This window comes from Chiroxiphia lanceolata, chromosome 5 (genome assembly GCF_009829145.1).
Source record: "Chiroxiphia lanceolata isolate bChiLan1 chromosome 5, bChiLan1.pri, whole genome shotgun sequence".
Classification (NCBI taxonomy): domain Eukaryota; kingdom Metazoa; phylum Chordata; class Aves; order Passeriformes; family Pipridae; genus Chiroxiphia; species Chiroxiphia lanceolata.
Window position 1 is genome coordinate 70,302,714 of NC_045641.1, and position 17,751 is coordinate 70,320,464.

The 17,751-nt window shown below is 40.2% G+C and overlaps 1 protein-coding gene across 4 annotated transcripts; it reads left to right on the forward strand.

Moving 5' to 3' along the window:
- The first annotated feature begins 6,514 nt into the window (after window positions 1-6,514).
- Window positions 6,515-13,797, forward strand: MANSC4 (MANSC domain containing 4). Of its 4 annotated transcripts, XM_032687822.1 has the most exons (5): window positions 6,515-6,890; window positions 7,985-8,029; window positions 10,064-10,467; window positions 11,878-12,012; window positions 12,967-13,797. In XM_032687822.1, exons 3-5 carry the CDS (start codon window positions 10,239-10,241, stop codon window positions 13,653-13,655), a joined length of 1,053 nt encoding a protein of 350 aa, XP_032543713.1. In that variant the 5' UTR covers window positions 6,515-6,890; window positions 7,985-8,029; window positions 10,064-10,238; the 3' UTR covers window positions 13,656-13,797. The 4 variants fall into 4 exon arrangements, with proteins under 4 accessions (XP_032543713.1, XP_032543714.1, XP_032543712.1 ...); XM_032687823.1 differs by lacking the exon at window positions 7,985-8,029; XM_032687821.1 differs by lacking the exon at window positions 6,515-6,890 and having other exon boundaries at window positions 7,899-8,029.
- Window positions 13,798-17,751: the final 3,954 nt, after the last annotated feature.

Consider the following 17,751-nt stretch of genomic DNA (forward strand, 5'->3'; position numbering starts at 1 on the left):
CGCTCACCCCGGGCCTGGCTGCGCTTCAGCCCGGACGGTGCCGGCAGCGCCCCAGCTCCTCCTCCGCCGGGACGGGACGGGAAGGGATGGGAGGAGCGGAGCGGCGCCGGGATGCCGGGGAGGCGGGCGGGGAGGCGCTGCCGCCGCTCAGGCCCTGCAAGGAGAGGGAAGGGGAAGGGAAAAAAAAACCCCGCACGTAGAGAAGAAAGAAAGAAAAGCCCTAAAAAGGCAATGTTGAGCGCTCCGGCGCTGCCCGGCTACCAGCCGGGGGGGCCAGCAGGTCATCCCCCGGGCCCAGCGCTGGGGAGAGGGCACTGCCCATCCCGGGTGGGTGTCAGGGACAAGGTGGGAAAGGCCGAGTGCTCGGCTCCAGGGGGACAGGCCAAAGGCTCAGCGATCGCCCCCTTCTCTCGGGCGCTCCTGGTTTGGGCCGGGATCGCAGCTCCAGCCGCAGCTCTAACCCCTTGCCATAAATGTACCGCTGCATCCCTGGAAAAGGGGAACGTTCTCGAACCACACACGCAGGGAAAAAAGTACCGTATGTGTACACACAGCCAGAGAGGAGGAGGGAGCGGTACAGCCCGACACTGGCATCCATTCCCTAACAAAAAACAACTGATGGGCTCACCTTGCACATCTGGTGCAGCAGTGGGATTTAGGAATCACAAGTGTGATATGTAATTCTGCTATGATTCCTCCTGCATAAATCCATCTGTGTGTCAGCTTCTGGTTTGGCCTGTGAAGACACTGTATAACCTGTTCTGCTACTCTGTATTCTCTATTTAAACCAAGTTGCTACATACCAGGGCCCTGAGTTTGTTGGACATGAACAAGGAAAGAGTAAATTAACAACTGGGCATCTTGGGCAGGGATAAAGCAGCAGATTTGTTGTCTGACTTGTTACATTATTCAAACATAATGACAGCTCTTTAAAAAAAAAACCAAATCAAAACAAAAAAACAAGAAACCCCCCAAAACAAAACACCACCTGCTGAAACAGCTGAGGAGGTCTGCCATCCCATGTACTCCTATCTGATGATGCTTAATACAAAGATGTTCAAAATATATTTATCTTTATAAAGATTTTTGTTCACCTCATGTGTTGCAGACCATAGAAAATCTTTTCCTTTAGCAGTAGTGTGACTCATCTCCAGTTATTGCAGATTGCTTAGATTTCAGACAACTCCCTACTTCCACTGCTTGTAAGGGATCTTTCCCCCCACTATTAAAACTTTTCAGAGTAGTATTAGGCTGTTTGGGGTGGGAGGGGTGTCCCTCTTTTTTAAGGAAGGCATGGTTGTTTGCTTTTTAGCATTTCCTCTGTGAAATGATCCTCTCACTGTTTTGTTGATCTTCAGCTTCTTCACTCTAGCTCATACAGATGACATGAATGTCAATCTCAGAGTTACAGGTGTTCTTTCCTGATGACTTTTATACAAGCATTTTTTGAGGTGAGGCAGATTTCTGTGCATTTTTGTTTTCCACTTCAAATCATTTTCATCATCTTGCTTTTGAAGGGCCCATTTCATGTTCTGACATCCTTTCCTGTAGGATATCAGCCAGTCCCAAAGAGCTCTCTTCAGCAGCCACAGTCCCTCGTTAGGTCACTATCACCTCTCACTTTCTCTTTCCTGCTAATGAATTTCACTCTTTGCTTAGTTTGTGTTCCTCTTTCATTGTCCCTCAATATTTAGTTAATTTTCAAATTCCACTTTCCTGTCTTCTGTTCTTGATGAAGCACTGCTTTGTTTTGCTTTCTGAGTTTTTTACACCTACCTGAAGCTCAGTTATGATTACTGGACTGTTTTTTCTCTGCTTCAGGTTCACATCATCAGAAAAGATCATCACACACAAGGGTCTCACCACTTCTGTAGCAGTCCAACCCATAATTCCTTCTTGCGCTTTAATTCCCATAGGCAGACATTTAAAGCAATTGTAATCATTCATACTGCAGAGGTAAACAGAGTTCTCATGTTTGGCATGGACAGTAAGCTCCCCTGTTGGAATACAGTATGATTGCCAACACAGTGGTATGATTGCCATCTTTAGACATCTGTTTTGGAGTCTCTTATGTTTCATGTATTCATAAGTTAGCTCCTAATTGGTGAGTGGTTTTTTCCATGTAGTCAGTTATGGTAAGTTTGACCTCAAAGTGTTGACACTGCAGCCTGGGTAGATGGAATATTTTTTCTGTTGCCTTGTGTGTCTTCCTGTTGCCCGTGTGCCTGCACCTGCCACTCTGTCTGAGTTTTGAGTCCTTCTTCCTCACAGTCCATGAGATTTGTTAATAGACCGGATCAGTTCTGTCACGTACTAATACGTATTTTCTTCCTGCCAGCAAACTTTTGAGGGCACAGACTCCTACAGCTTTCACCAGGAGCTCTCACTTGCCCGAGGGGTCAGCAGTGCTCTCTGTTGAATGGCCACTTTTGAAAAAACCTACATGTGTTTCCTTATTCAGTTGTTTTTACTGGGCTTATTGAGAGCTATCTATGCTTTATCCAAGCTTAGGACAGGGCAATTGTGTTAAGGCAGAGTGTGCTGACAGGGTAGTTCCCTTGTTTTTCACTGCACTAATCAGTCAGTCTGTATGGTGTGCTTATAGGGTACTTACACTTCAAATGCACCAGGGCAAGGACTACTCTTTTGTTCCACTTTTGTAGAGATAATTTCATTTGTCTTCCAGTCCACTGCTATGGTTTATGCTAAGATCAATAATATATGCTGTTATACTGGAATCAAAGAACAGGTCTTGTTGTTTCACCAGCAGTCGTCTTGGTTGATCTTAAGTGAGTAAGAAGTGTATTTTTCAGAGTTGGAACTCTAGTGCTAGAGCTACAAAATCAAAATCTATAGTTCAGAGCCATAAAAGATTTGAATGATTTTTGAAACAAATATGAAAGACCATCTATCATTCTTCAAGAACATGCTGAAGCATGAAACAACATGAAAACAATCGTGGTAGATGTTAAATGAGTTTGTGATAAAACATACCCTGAAGGACAAGATATTTACACAGAGAGGAAGACAAGAGTAACTTTCCTCAGCTTTTCAATACCTATCTTTTAGAGCCAAAGCTCCTGGGGCAAAATCTTCAAGCTGTTTTAGGTAGTTTTGGTTTCTTTACAGTACCTGAGAGAAAAATTTATCTCAAGGAAAAGGGTTCTTAAATGCCAACAAACAGACCAGGAAGACACCAGAGAGTCTCAGTCAGGGCTCTCTTGCTCTAGAGTTGAGATGGCTATTTCTGCTTGGGATTCACAGTCTGGACAATTTTTTTCCTGTGCCTGGTGTCTGAACTATTTTCCTGTAATTAATGCCGAATTATTTCCAAGGCTGAAAAGAGATCACTCTTTTCTTTTAGAAAGACTTGGAAATGGAAGAAGCTCTTTTATACAGCAACTACATTGTATGAGACCATTCAACCGTGATACAGAAAATCTAAGCCTTTCCCTTCCTGGGCATACCTTTCTGTAGCCCTCTGACTTTTCCAACATAGCAAAAGAAAGGGAACACAGAGAGCCAGGAGGAGCTACGGCTTCAGAGGTAGGAACAGTAAAGCCAGAGATAAGTAGACAGAAGTGGCACTAATTCTGTTTTGTGTGGAACTCAGCTCATAGAATCATAGAATCAGATGGGTTGGAAAGGACCTCTGAGATCATCAAGTCCAACCCTTGATCCACTACCATGCTTCCTGACTGGCAAGGAATGCCTATGGGGCTGGTGTGAGCCTGCTCTCTGTGCTAGGGCTGAGGCCTGCTTACACTTTGGATTCACTTCAAGTATTTTACAGTGCTTAGATTTACTTAGAAAACCATGGCCACTTGTTTTTCCTCTGTGACACTCAATGACTTTGTGTAATAAGCTGGGTCTCCAGACAGGCAAGGTCAGAAGACACAGCAAAGGGAGGGTGGAGGGATAACCAAAGTACCAGTGATCGGGAGTCAGAATGACAAATGCTTTTCTTGTCAGGAAACCTGGTTTATATATACATGAAACATATCCTGAATTTCTCTGGGGGTTTAACCCAAGATGACACAAAAAATGTGCAGCAGAAGAGAACCAAACCCTTAAGCATCACTACAGTGCCTAAGGGAAGTGTTTTTGTGCTTGTTTTAGGCAGACCTCTTGATTTAATGCAGATACACCGGATAACACTTGAGAGTAACACCAACCTAAATGCTCTAAGGATAGAACCACATAGGGTGAAAAAAAACAGTGAGAAAATTGAATTCCTTTCAGCCTTATTAGTCTAAAGTGTGAAATGGAACAGAATCAGGGGTTATTTAAAATATACATGCTATCTAATGTAAAATATAAAGTGCCCCATTCTTTCCTCTGAGACGCCAGGGAATTGTATTGCACTGCCAGGGAACTCTGAATTGAGTAATAGTGGAATTACTCAAGAGAGGAATTATTCTTTTGGAAAGGATTTGCCACTGCTGCCATTGTTTAGTATTTTCCTTGTCATGGGATACAAAGTAAGCATCTATGGAACATAGGAAATATCCTGCAGTATTTCAGCATTAAAAAATACAAGTGTTTTAAAGGATCTTGGCATTTCTGAGAGGAACTGACTGGAGCATAATTTTACTTCAACTGAAATTTCTATCATTTGTGAAGGATGACTTGCTAAATAAAGGTAATTTCTTTTTTCAGATTCGCAGCCAAACAAAGCACTTCTTATCCAATGCCATTAGCAATGCTACTCAAAAAAAAAAAAAAAAAGGCACTCCTATTTCTAATAGTGCTTTATTTCCTAATATTTTCTGTTTAATTTTTTTCTGCTTTTAATTTACTATTTAACTTGTTCCTTGCAACAAAGGTATGCTGCAACACTACGGAAAAAATATTTGGAGTGTTATTCTTTTTTTGAATACAGATTATTTACTATCAAGTACTTATCCCTGCTTTAGTGAAATCTGAGTGATTAGTTATAACACTAAAGTGTGTGCTGCTGAGCTCTCTCTGGGCAGCGGAAAGGCAGTTCCAATAATCTGTGTGCTCGTGGGCATTCTGTGAGGATCATGAGGAGGTTCAGACACCAGACAGCAGAAAGGAGGTGTAAGTGTGTAAATTGTTACAAGGGCCTTCAATCTGTTCCATTTTTTATTCCTAAGACCCAGTAAGGAATTTCCTTGAAACTCTCTCCGGTGAAATAAATGTTCCCTGACAAAAACTGAACGGGGGTCAGGCTGCTGGAGTGCTCTGCCTGCTGCTGTACTCCCTGTCAGGGATGTTTGCTCTGCACAAATGCATTGTGCATCCACAGCCAGGAATTTCTTGTGTAGCTAGAGGAGACTAAACTGGGTGCTTTTAAAACAGCAGATACTCTTTAATCCTGGTGCAGACAGGTAGAGCTGAGTTTTAGTACATAATAACTAGGTAAAATGAATGGTAATCCACATGGAAGACTTTCACTAAGTATCCAGCTGTATAAAATGCATCACAATATTGAAACTCCATCCTCTTTGCCTAGTTTCAAGTTCTGCCATAAATCAGCATTCGTTCATTAGTGTTTGCTAAACATTGTGCCTTTTGTCATAAACCTTGGCTCAAGCTTGTATGTATGCCAGTAGATTTATACTTGTATAAATCTGATCTGGCTAAGACTTCTGTTGCTCTTTGTTTGAACACACAGATTCCAGCCTTTGTACAGAGGTTTTACCAGAATTAGTCTGAAGACAAGCTCCAAGACAATCTCAGGGCCTGGCAGCCCCTTGGAAACAAGGGTTTAAAAAATAGTTTGCACAAAGTCCCAGGAACAGAAACTGTAATATTTTACCTCTATTTACCATGTTGCTGGGACAGGACTGAAACCAGAATCTTGGAGCCAACTGTCGCAAACCTTGGAGAAGGTCAGATTCATTAAAAATGTGATATGTTGCTCCAAACCAAAACCTGACCACTAATAGCTGTTTTTGACAAAACAGTTCTCTTAAAAAATGCTGTTTTGTTGGACTTTTGACATTTTGCAAGAATATTTCGATTTCAAGGAAAATTTTAAAGGAGAAGGCAAGCAAGCACATTATTTGAATAATGTCAGAAAGATTTGCTTGGATTTTTTTTTTCAAAGTATTTATGTTTCATTATTTTATGATCCCTTACATTAGTATTTTGTAACTTTTCTACTGTAATAGAGTTACAGAGACATATTCTGGCATTATCAAAATATTTAGCTTACGTAAAATTTCGACCTTACAATTGCTGTAATAAAGGGAAAGCACATGTACATATCTCAGAAAAATGAGATAAAGATGATTTCAACATAGGCCCGCAATTCAGTTTATTTACGTGGAGCACAACGCAGGCAGAGAACTTCACTGACTTCATGCTGATGTCCCATGGAATTGTGCTGCACATTTGATTAAATTTGCTTACTGATGTTCAAAGGAGGACTTTTGCAGGTTCTTACCTCACCTGGGGAACTGCAGGCTTCAGTCTCACTTCAACCCAACATGTTTGCCTGTAGCTGTAGCAGAGAAGTGCTTTGCACAGGTAGGTCCAGTCTGGCAAAAAAAGAGTTAATGCCTGATGATGAATCCTTTGTGCTTGGCAGCTCTTGGATTGTGCCATTCACACTGCCAGCCCAGGTGGGAAACTTCAGGTGCTGTCTCTAAGAGGAATAATTAAAAAGATAATTTTTTTCCTGTGTGGCAGGTTCGTCTATATCTCTTTTACTGAAAGGTCTGCAAAAACATCCATGTTCTCACAGAAAACAGGCAACTGCCTTTTTGTTTTCCAGGAAGAAATTTGAGCAGATGGGTGAAAAGAATTACTAAATAACACAAAGTGCTGGTCTGAAACTGGCCGGAGACTCCTTACTAACAGCAAAAGTCCCTTGATCCCTCTTTGCAGAGCACATGGAACAGTCGGTCACTGGTTTGCAGGTAAGACTCAGATACTTCCTTCTTGCAAAATGTTTGTGAATTAAAATTTCAGCATTAATTTATATATATATATATGCATTTTTTGTAGAAAAGTCAAAGTAAAATTATGGGGAAGCAAGGCAGAAGATTCTAAAATTTAATAGACAGAACTTTTCAGTTTTTAAAGGAAATTGCCTAAAGCAGCCATATGTTTACTTATTTGTTTCAATCTCTTTATATTTCATTAAATAGAAAGTTTCCCTGCAGCTACTCTTGCTCTTAAAATTTGTTCAGAAACAGAGAAAGAAAAGAGAATAACAAGTAATGGAAGGGAAAAAAAGCTGCTTAGTTCAAGTACAGAGCAGAACATATGAAGGCATTAAGAGCAGCAATATGTCTACCGCAAACTCTGAAAACAAAAAAAAAATAAAAGAGAGATTTTTAAATATACATTGAAAACACATAGATCTGTACACAATAGGATTGGTTACCCAAGCTTACTTTTGCAAATACATAATTAAATATTACGCACATTGAATACGATCCCTTACTGTGTTTGGTGGCTGCCTCAATGGAAGTAACAGGTAGTTGTGGATTTTTTTACTTTATACAAAACATGATGCCAGAGGAAGACTTACTGGATGATCTGGCAGATGCTTATGTGCTCAGGCATGTTCACATCCAGTCCTGCACTTTATCTTGATGTCTGGACAAAGCGCCACTAAAATCACAGAACTGGTGTGGTATTCCAGGTCCAGCAACTGAAGTAGGTCACAGCACTAGTCTTTAAGTTTTAAATTACTTCTCCTGAAAAGGAAGATGTAAACATGCTTGTCATCTACACATACACTTTGCAAGGCATCAAACGTAGAAACCCAAAGGAACTGAGACAGCATAATCTTTTAAGTAAAAATACATATACATAAAAATACATACACCTTTAAAGCTACCTATTACATCTAATGTTTTGCTCATGCAAGTAAATATATTTATTTAAATGGACTAAAGGCATATTCAGCTTTGTCCAATATAAATACTTACTCTGTATCAGTTTAATCTCCTTGTTAAATGCTTCCCCAAGTTTTGCGGAGTCTCCTGGATTTCTGTTCTTGCAGACATGGGAAGTGTAGGAGCGAGGAAAGCAATCAGGAATTTTGCATGTGAGTCTTATAGAAGAAAATAGATCTAAAATTCCTACTAAATGTATTGCCAAAATACAGGCATATCTTTCAAAATTCTGAGTTTATCTCATATCAAGTGATGCTTTGGATTACTAGGAAAGTAGGAACAAACCTTTTAGGAAAATACATTGTCAATAGTGCTTGTAGCAATTGTAGAGAAATGTTTAAAAATTTCCCTGTGCAGTCCACTGAATGCAAGCTAACAGGTCTATTAAAATGCATTTAAGGTTTTAATTTGTGATTTTCACAGAGGTGAAAATGAAAATGAAGCACATCAAACTACCAGAACTAAATAAAACAACACAAGTACCAAGAGCTAGTTTTCAGGACAGAGGCTTAAAGGATTACCCACTTACCCCCTTTCTTATAATTTAATTCTTTTATTCCCCACAACAGACATTTATTTGGAATCCTCCTAATTATAATTCCGATGAATAAAATAATGCCTTGGCCTTGCTATTGGATCAACAGGAGTAATCCTGCTGTGGGCTTTATTACCTTTCAAGGAGCTCTGAAAGGAACACAATTGTTTACGTGTCGGTTCATTTCCAAACTGGGGGCCTTGTTTTGCAAAACATCAGCTACAATGACTAAAAAATTAAAATGAATTTGAGGTTTCCCCCACTCCATGTAACTAATCTATACTTTATGTAGAACTAAGGAAATTCCTTGATTCTAATCTTGAAGGATTTATATTTTATATATTCAACGCGGAGTTTTTATTGCAAACAACTGTATTTCTACCTAATTTTCTCAACCTCACTATGCAGTCCAGTGAGTTTAAATCAATTCATGTATTGTAATAATTTAAGGCCTTTCTGTGTGAAAGGCATGCAGATGTGGGAATCAGGGGTCAGACTTGGTCCTATTAAGAAACAAAACATGTGGGAGTTTCAGGTTTCAGACCAGGTGCTTGAAAAATTGCCTCCCTCTATGTCAACGATGTTTTCTTTCTGGCAGGCATTTTCCAAGCTTAAACATAAGCAGAAAACTCCATATAGATTGCTGAATATTCTTAAACTTATTAGGGGAGAACTTTGATTACCTGTTGGGTCTGGAGATCACAGAATCATAGAATATCCTGAGCTGGAAGGGACCTACAAGGTTCATTGAAATCCAGCTCTTGGCCCTGCACAGACACCCCAGCAATCCCACCATGGGCCTGAGAGTGTTGTCCAAACACTCCTTGAGTTTTATCAGGCTTGGAGCTGTGCCCGCTGCCCTGGGAGCTTGTTCAGTGCCCAACTGCCCTCTGGGGGAAGAAGCTTTTCCCAAAATCCAACCTAAGCCTCCTCGCAGCTCCAGCTGTTCCCTGGAGTCCTGTCGCTGGTCACCAGAGAGCAGAGGTCAGTGCCTGCCCCTCCACTGTCCCTCGTGAGGAAGCTGCAGGTGGCCATAAGTCTCCCTTCAGTCTCCTCCAGGCTGAACAAACCAAGTGTCCTCAGCTGCTTCCCCTCAAGGCCCTTCACCATCTTCATAACCCTCCTCTGGATGCTCTCTAATAACTTGAATGTAGGTTACAACCTTCTCCAGTCATATTCATCTAGTCCGAGATCTTTGTAAATAAAACTGTATTGTGCTTGCCATCAAAACAGAGTAGGGAAAGGGAACAAATTTCTACCTATGGCTGGCAGACAGAATGAGACAGTTCAGTTTGTTAATAAAGAAGGAAAGTATATTTGCAGCCACCAGGTAATTCAAAAAGTGTTCAGAAACTAAACTGAGCTGTTTCTCCTGTGTTGAGTGTAATAGTGTGCCTGAATAAAGCGAGGTGAAACAATATGCTGTTCACCATTTTTCACCAAATGTTAAGGCTGGTTTGGTCTCAGAAGGACAAGAGACACACACTCTTGTCCAAAGAAACAAGTTTTCTGAATGACAAAAAACAACCTGTGCCTTTTGTCTCTTAAAAACTGTCTCCAAATAATTAAGTTAGAGGACAACAATAGTTACTATTGTTGTATACTACTATAATCCTATGTAGCTCATAAAATGGTTGTTTTCTTCCAGCAGCTGTCCAAACAGCACCATGGGAATTGTTTGGCAAAAAAACATCCCCTGGCTCACATTCCTGGCAGAATTGACAGCATCCTCACCACTCCAGAGATTGTCTCTTCCAGTGCTGGTTCAGCCTTCAGTGCATCCATGGGGCACAGTGCACAGTGACTGAGCCCCTCACCCCAAGGCAATGGTTCTGCTGGTGGCAGTAGCAGAAGTGCTGTTGGTGCTGGGTTTGGCTGTGGAGTCCCACTCACTCTGCTCACCCACCATCTTTTACAAGAACTGCTGGATCCGACGCTTCCCAGGCCTTCTGCTTGACCTGCAGGAATCACAGAGGAGGGGAGCCCGCATGCTGAAGGTTTATGCAGAAGTCTCACCCCAACAGTGCAGCAGAACCTGCTGCCTTCTGAAGAATGGTGAGTGTTTATTGTCAAGATCGTGGCACAGGTTAAAATTTACATCACGGCATACAAGAAACACATTTTGGGTAATGTTTATATAAACATTCCTTTATTTGAAGAAGAAATGGGGGAGAGGATCTATGTATTTTTTTGAGGTAGGAAAGCAGAGACACTTTGTAACTGTTCTCCCATTTTCAGTCCCATAGAAAGGAAATTGATAATGAGTTTTCTGGAACACCACACTAGAAACATGTGAAAATCTTAGGGTCTGCTCTGAAATTTTAGGTCTGTGTTACAAAGCTTATAGACAATGCCAACATTAAAAGAATGACTCTTCAGTATTTATCACCATCTACTCTTGTAGAGAACAACCAGTGACAGTGATTCCAACAGCACTTTTTTTCATGGAGTATGGCATCAGAAAGAGGAGGGAACACACAATTTTCCTCTGAAATACAAGAATATTAATTTCCTTGGAGAAAGCACTCTCTTATTCTGTGTTCACACCATGTTTGTGGTGCAAACCAAGTATAACATTAATATGAACAATAAAGTTATAGCAATAAATGATAGCAGTTATTGAGCTGGCAACCCTTTTTCCCTAGCCTTGTAAACTCAGGAAAAAAACAAGAAAAATCATTGTTTATTTTAAGCCCAATACTGTACTTTGTATCACACTGCACTGGTATGCTATAGGAGTATATTTTAGGAGAATACAGGAAGTGCATGTCTGTGGTACCTAAATTTTCAAAACTCACAAGACTTGAAGAGTGTTTTGGATATGGAGGATGAAAGCGGGGAACCAGTTACTAAAAAAGTCAATATAAATTTTGATGAAATTTTGAATTATGAGCAAAAATATGACCTTGACAATCTGACAGTGACATAACTGCCATCAGCATTCCTGGGAAGAATCAAATTCTGTCTTAAATAATGTGAGGAAATAAAAATTTACTGCATTTCAGCAATGTTCTTCCTATTTGGACAACAAACTTTTTCTCATAGAACAAGGTACTGGATACCTTACAGAGATAATTAATGGTAACTTGGAATCTCCTTTTTATATTCTGACATAGTCAAGAAAAAATTTGTTACAATCTTAACTAAAATAGACAGTGGAGGGCATTTCAACGATACACTTTAAATCAGTTATTATTTAATCAGAGACACATTTAGAACACAGGTGGCTATTCTGGTCCAGATGTAAAAAAAGAATATAATTATAAGTAGTTCTACTTTTTTGACTGTATGCTCAATTAGTTTGCATGATAATGAGAGACCCACAGTATTTGGTTCTCTCTTCCCATAGGATCTGGCCAGAGCTGCCCAGTATTAATGATCCTCTGATGTTAAATAACATAATAATGTGCAAAATGCAATGGTCATTCTTCTGAGAAGCTCAATTTTATTCTTCATGGATTGTAGTTTCCTGCAACCTAGCAGTGTTCTACCATGGAGCCATCCACGAGAATAGGAATTGCCTGCACATGTCTTGCCCAGCATTGGAAAACTGCATCCTGAAGGCTGGAATCAATGTCATTTTGTACAACATCACAACAGGTAATTAGGCACTTCATTTATAAAGGCTGAAAACACAGCAACTAGAGAAAATGTTAAAATTATACCAAGTCAACTGCTGTGCTAGAAGATGTTCTGAAGTAACATGCTTCTGAAGTAAAAATGCTTAAGACTTTTTTCCTTCTTCACTATGTACCTCCAGCTGAAAATACTTCCCCCCTTTCTCCACTCAGTGAGAAAAAACCTTAAAGATACAGCCTGCTCTCAAGATTCATGCTCTGAGTAACTTATCAATACTGTTTGCCCAATATTTGGGCAAATACCTACCAGGTCTGAGAGACTGAGTGTGGAGGTTGCCACTGCTCCATGTCCCCGGATCCAAGCAGTAGCAAGGCTGAAAATTTATTCTCATTAGGCATATGCACAAAGAGCACACGGGTTACACAGTCAAACACATGAAGCAGGCACACAACCACAGGTAGCACCAAAAGCCTCATCCTGCTTTTTCTAGCTCACAGGATGGAGATCTATTAGTGAATATATATATATACACATATATAAAATGCAAACCTACCCAGCAGCTGGGCTGAGATGCTCAGTCTGCCCAGTCTGGACCCCAGTCTCCCCAGTTGCTGTCACCTGATGTTTGAGCCCCAGGGGTGCAGCTTCCCTCCAGTTGCTGGTGCAGACTATCACACACACACGCACACACACACACACACACACAGAGCTTTCTGGGATTTCCCTACCCCCAGTAACCTAGATCCCACCCTTTCCTCACCTTTGGTTCCTTCCTCAAGCATCCCATAATAAGTCTTGTGCAATCCCAAAATGCACTTCCCTCGCATCCCTTGAGGTGTCCCACAGCCTCCAGTCCAAAAGGTGCCGATGGGTATTATTTGGGCTCCCTGACCTGCCACTGTCTCCATGTAGTCCTTTTGTGGGTGTGCAGACAAGCTCTTATCACACAAAACTAACATTGTTATGATTTCGTAGGGATTGATCCAGATCTTCTTATTTTTGAAAAACTGACATCCAAAGAGCCAAATATTCACTCCTCACTGAGTGAATACGAAAGGCAGAATAGCACAAAGACCACCGAGGGGGAAAGATGCCAACAGCACAATGCCACATCAAGTTCTCCTCTGCTCCAAGCTCCAGCCTCTACCACGAGCCATGGCTTGACATTAAACACTTACACCTCCAGCACAAGCCTCATGGTCCAAAAAAACAAAGTTACTACTTATTCCAGGGCAGAAACTTTTCCAACAGATGACCAATTTGCTAAGAGGACAAGCACAACTTCAGTAAGCACCAGGCAAGCCACCAGCTCAGACAAGGAGACCGAGCACCCAACTTTGACATCCGGGTCTGCCGATGGAGTATCCCACATGCCCACTCCTCCTCGTCTGAACAGCAGCAAACAACACCTGAATGAAACCAAAGGCTACAGTGGTAGGAATTCTACTTCGGAAAATGAGGCACCTGCTTGGGAAGTGTCAGCTTTGGGAGTCTGGTTGATTCCTGTTGTTCTTTGCTCTTCTCTCCTCTGCCTGTGCTGTTGCACTGTTGCTCTCACGACAGGGCGCTGCAGCAGCAGGAGAGGTCAATATAAGCCCGTAAGGAGAAGAACAAAAATGTCAAGACAATTCATAAAATATACTACTGTCAAAAGTAATTTGTAAAACACTTGTCAGCATCCTTTTTATGGAACAAATAGGCTTTTAAAAATGCATCCTATATACCACTTTATTTCTTTTACAGAAGCAATGATATTTTTTTCATAATATTTCAGTTATAATTTAATTCTTGTCAGACGAAACACAATTCCCCTGCCTCTTTAGCTAAGAAGTACACATTCATAGCTCCCACTGTGTGCTCAGAGGTGTTCAAGCATGTTTTGGTTCATAATCTGATGCCAAGTGATGTCTAACAAACAGTGTAACACATTCCCTAACTTAAGAGAGCAGGTTTGCTGCAGCTGTACCTATTAGCACATCTATGTGTCAGAATATTATTTAATTAGTAAGATTAATGCAGTGTTCAAAGAACTAAACTGATGAGGTTGTAAGGCCACATGAATACCTAGTTACAGCTGAGCAGATTTCAGAAGAAAAGACCTCTCTAAAATTATATTTTAGTCCAAATTGATCAGCAATGGAACTTAGAAAACTGGAGTTTAAAAACCTCTTTTTATAGTATTTTATTGACATCATATGCTAATTTGTATGTAACAGAAGAGAGACTGACACAGGATAAGAACATTTTAGAAGAGTAGTGTTATTTAATCAGTTGAAATAACATAAAATTCTTCTATTTCAGCTAGAAAACTTAGAATTAGGTATGACTTGTTTTTAAGGGCAGTCCTATGCTTATGTATAAAGTGATAAAAACTCTATAGGTGTGACCACTGCATAATGTACTTTAAATTTGAACAGCCTTTTATCATCAAATTGTACTTTCCTAATTCATAATGCGGCTGAATCTAGTCTAAATATCACAAAAAATTTCAGCTAAGAATGATGAGACCCCAAGGGCTCTTCTGAGTTACAGTTGACAGGTATTCTTTTCTAGTTTTTTGACACCAAAAGGAAAGGAGCTAGGAGGAAGCAACCAAAATACTCTATATTTTATCAAAGGATGAATGTGGTGACATTGTAAATAAAGAATGTTTATCATCATCTTAGGATAATCTTCATAGACCTGACCCCAAAATGTAAAAGTCTCAGGGGTGACTCCTTTCATTAGGAAACAAAGGCACAGGTGTATCAGAGGAGGAACTCGGTTCCTCCAACTGTAGATGCCTGGGATGTGCTTTGTATCCTTTCTCCACATCTTACACTGAGATCATCAATAGGCTCCTTTTTAGACCAGGAGCTGCAGACTGTGTGGCTCAGGATTTTCTTTGTACAGTGCTCTACTTCAAATTCTGTCTCAAATTCTGAAGGAAAAGGTCATGGCTCAGCAAACCACTCTTCTGTTAATGATACAAGCAGGCTTAACTCCATTTATAAAGTCTTCACCAAGAAATTAGAGCTTTGCAAAGCTCATGTTTTGACCTCTATCACATTCACAGATCACAAATCTGATCAAATACATTAAATAAACTGATTAATCACATGCTCCATGTCAAGTTGTGGTATTTCTCATCTCACTCAGTACTGTGACAAGCGTGTTTTGTCATACAATTCTCCCCCAACACACTTCAGCCAGCACTGTCACACCAATTTGCAATGAAAGTGCTTTTTAAATTATTTTTCTCCTCATAATTTTTAAAATCATTTAACTAAGGAAAACACACTTTAAAACCAACTTACATCTAAAATGTAAGCCACCTGAGCATCTGCTGACAGCTTGCAGACTGCAAACTCAATGGTGCTTGGCCTCTGCCAGCTTGTCTGACTCTTCCATCCTATGAATGACCCTCCATAGCAGCTTGACACAAGAAAAAAAAAAAAAGAAGAAAAGCTAGTCCTAAGGGATGGACACTACTGTTAAAATTAAAAAAGAAAAAAAAAAAGGAAATCAACTCCTGAAAAAAAGTGAAAACCTGCTATTCTTACACATTCCTACAAATGCAAAGACTAGCACATATATCTTTTCCCTAGAAAAGATACACTAACATGCCAGAAACACAAACCTCTGCAAGGAGGCATTAGTTTTGACAGAAATAAGTCAGAGGTAGTACAGTATCTTCTTTCAAAAAGGTGTTTTTTCACCTCCCTTTACTCTTAGAAAAGTGCCTTTTATCTGATAATTGATGAGCTGTGCTGACTGCATCAAGTCACAGTCATTCTATGGTTTTTTCATCTCCAGATTAGTGACTGTATAGTGCATTTAACAGCACCTTGATGTTCCTTTAATACTTACCCTCACTATAGTGTTCTGTAGAGTCATATAATGTAACTAGGACTTCAGAACTCACCAGAAAAAGAAAATGAGGCAAAGTGAAAATTTATGCGCAAATGCTTTTGGGCCAGGATAGAATGACTGAAGTAAGATCATGTTCTGGAGAACCTTCTTGGTTTGTTGTCATATAGGGAAAAAATAGGCAGGAAAAGGGTTATATGAAACACAATAGCAGAGCTCTTTTATTACAGACTAAGAGAGTCACAAGAAAATAAATACATACATTTCAGGTATGAGGGAAAGCAAGAAGATGGTTTGTCCAGACAGCACATCCCTTTTTAGGCAACCATCCCTTTATCCTTTACTTAGCAATGCTATGCCTGAAAACAGGGTAAAAGTGTCCACTCTTTGGAATGTTTATATGGGAGGTAAAAGAAAGATTAATCTCCTCAAGAGCACCAGTGAAACTAAGCATCACCAGTATTCCATTCACACAGGTATGTGCAGAGGGATGCACACCTTAGTCATTAATTTGTATTGTAATGTACATGATATGTTAGCAAGTGACCATTGCTAAGGATGGATTTATTATTGTCCTGTAGAGGTGTTTTAACCTGAAAGTCTGTTAATCTCTAACTCTTCACAGGTTTTAAATTTCAGCAGGAAAATAGAGATGTGTCATTTACTTCATAAAAACACGTGCTATATTATACATCACTGAGACTCCCACTGGAGTTAAGATCCCAGTGCTCCAGGTATTCTACATTAATTACAGAGAAATACTGTCACCTTTAAACACAAACAGCTCAGAGGGAGAAGCACAAAACCAGAGAGAAACTTCCAAGATGAGAAAGAGCTCAAAATAGCATCCAGGCTGCCTTTGATCCAGTCCAGTGCATTACACAGGCTGTCCTGTAACATATAAACCATCAGTACAAATCACAAGTGTTAGTCTGAATTTTGTATTGCCTTTGATTCTAGAAGCTTGATTGGGCACTTACAGGATTACAAAAGTTCCTAGTTTTCCTGACAGGTTTCTTAGCAAGGAGAGGAAGTACCATTGAAAACCAAGGTTGCAGATTTCCAAGGCCAGCTGGCAAGGTGTTCTACAGCCAGATACTACTGGAAAACGAGTATCCTTGACATTCAGCTTCTGATGGGAACTGTTGGATGTGGTTAGGGAACACAATGAATCATTCCCAACATTGTTCTTGGGCAGTAGGCATCACCTGTTGTTAGCAGAGACATTTGGCTGTCCTGGTGCTCAGGAGACAATCACCTTTTATCCTGCCTGTATTGAAACATTTAGAGAATGTACATAAGGGAGGCTTGAACTCTTCAGACAGAGCTGTAGGAGCCTGTGAATTTTAAGTTTTCCATGAATTAGCTGTGATACAACCAAATAAAAAATCACCTTGCTGTGCTCTTCTTTCTACCAGACAGCAGAATTAGTAACATCAAATTGTTATTTTAACTATGACTTTCAGAGTTCTACTTAGGTCCATTTAAAGTCTACAAAGAGCAAAGGAAAATTGAGTTGTCCTCTGCTGCAGAGAGGATTTTATCAGGTGCTCATATGTCCTGAGCAGTAAAGGACAACTTTATGGATACAATCAAGCTTATGAGGTTTTTTAAAACACTTAAGGGCATTATTCTTGACAATCTTGTACAAGACATGCAAAACAGAAGTTGCTACATACACTTGCTCATATGCCAGTCCTTCTGCAAGCACTGACAAAGCTAATTAAGGAAACAAATTTCCCTTGGGTACATACTAGAACAAAACTGCCTTTGGAATAGAGCCAGGCACAACTCCAGGCACCACCCATACCACTCTCTGAGTCAAAGTGCAGTTACTTCCTCAGTAATTTTGGTTTCATGGCTGTTCAAAAGAGATTTGGAATCACACAGATGTACTATTTCAAATGAGAA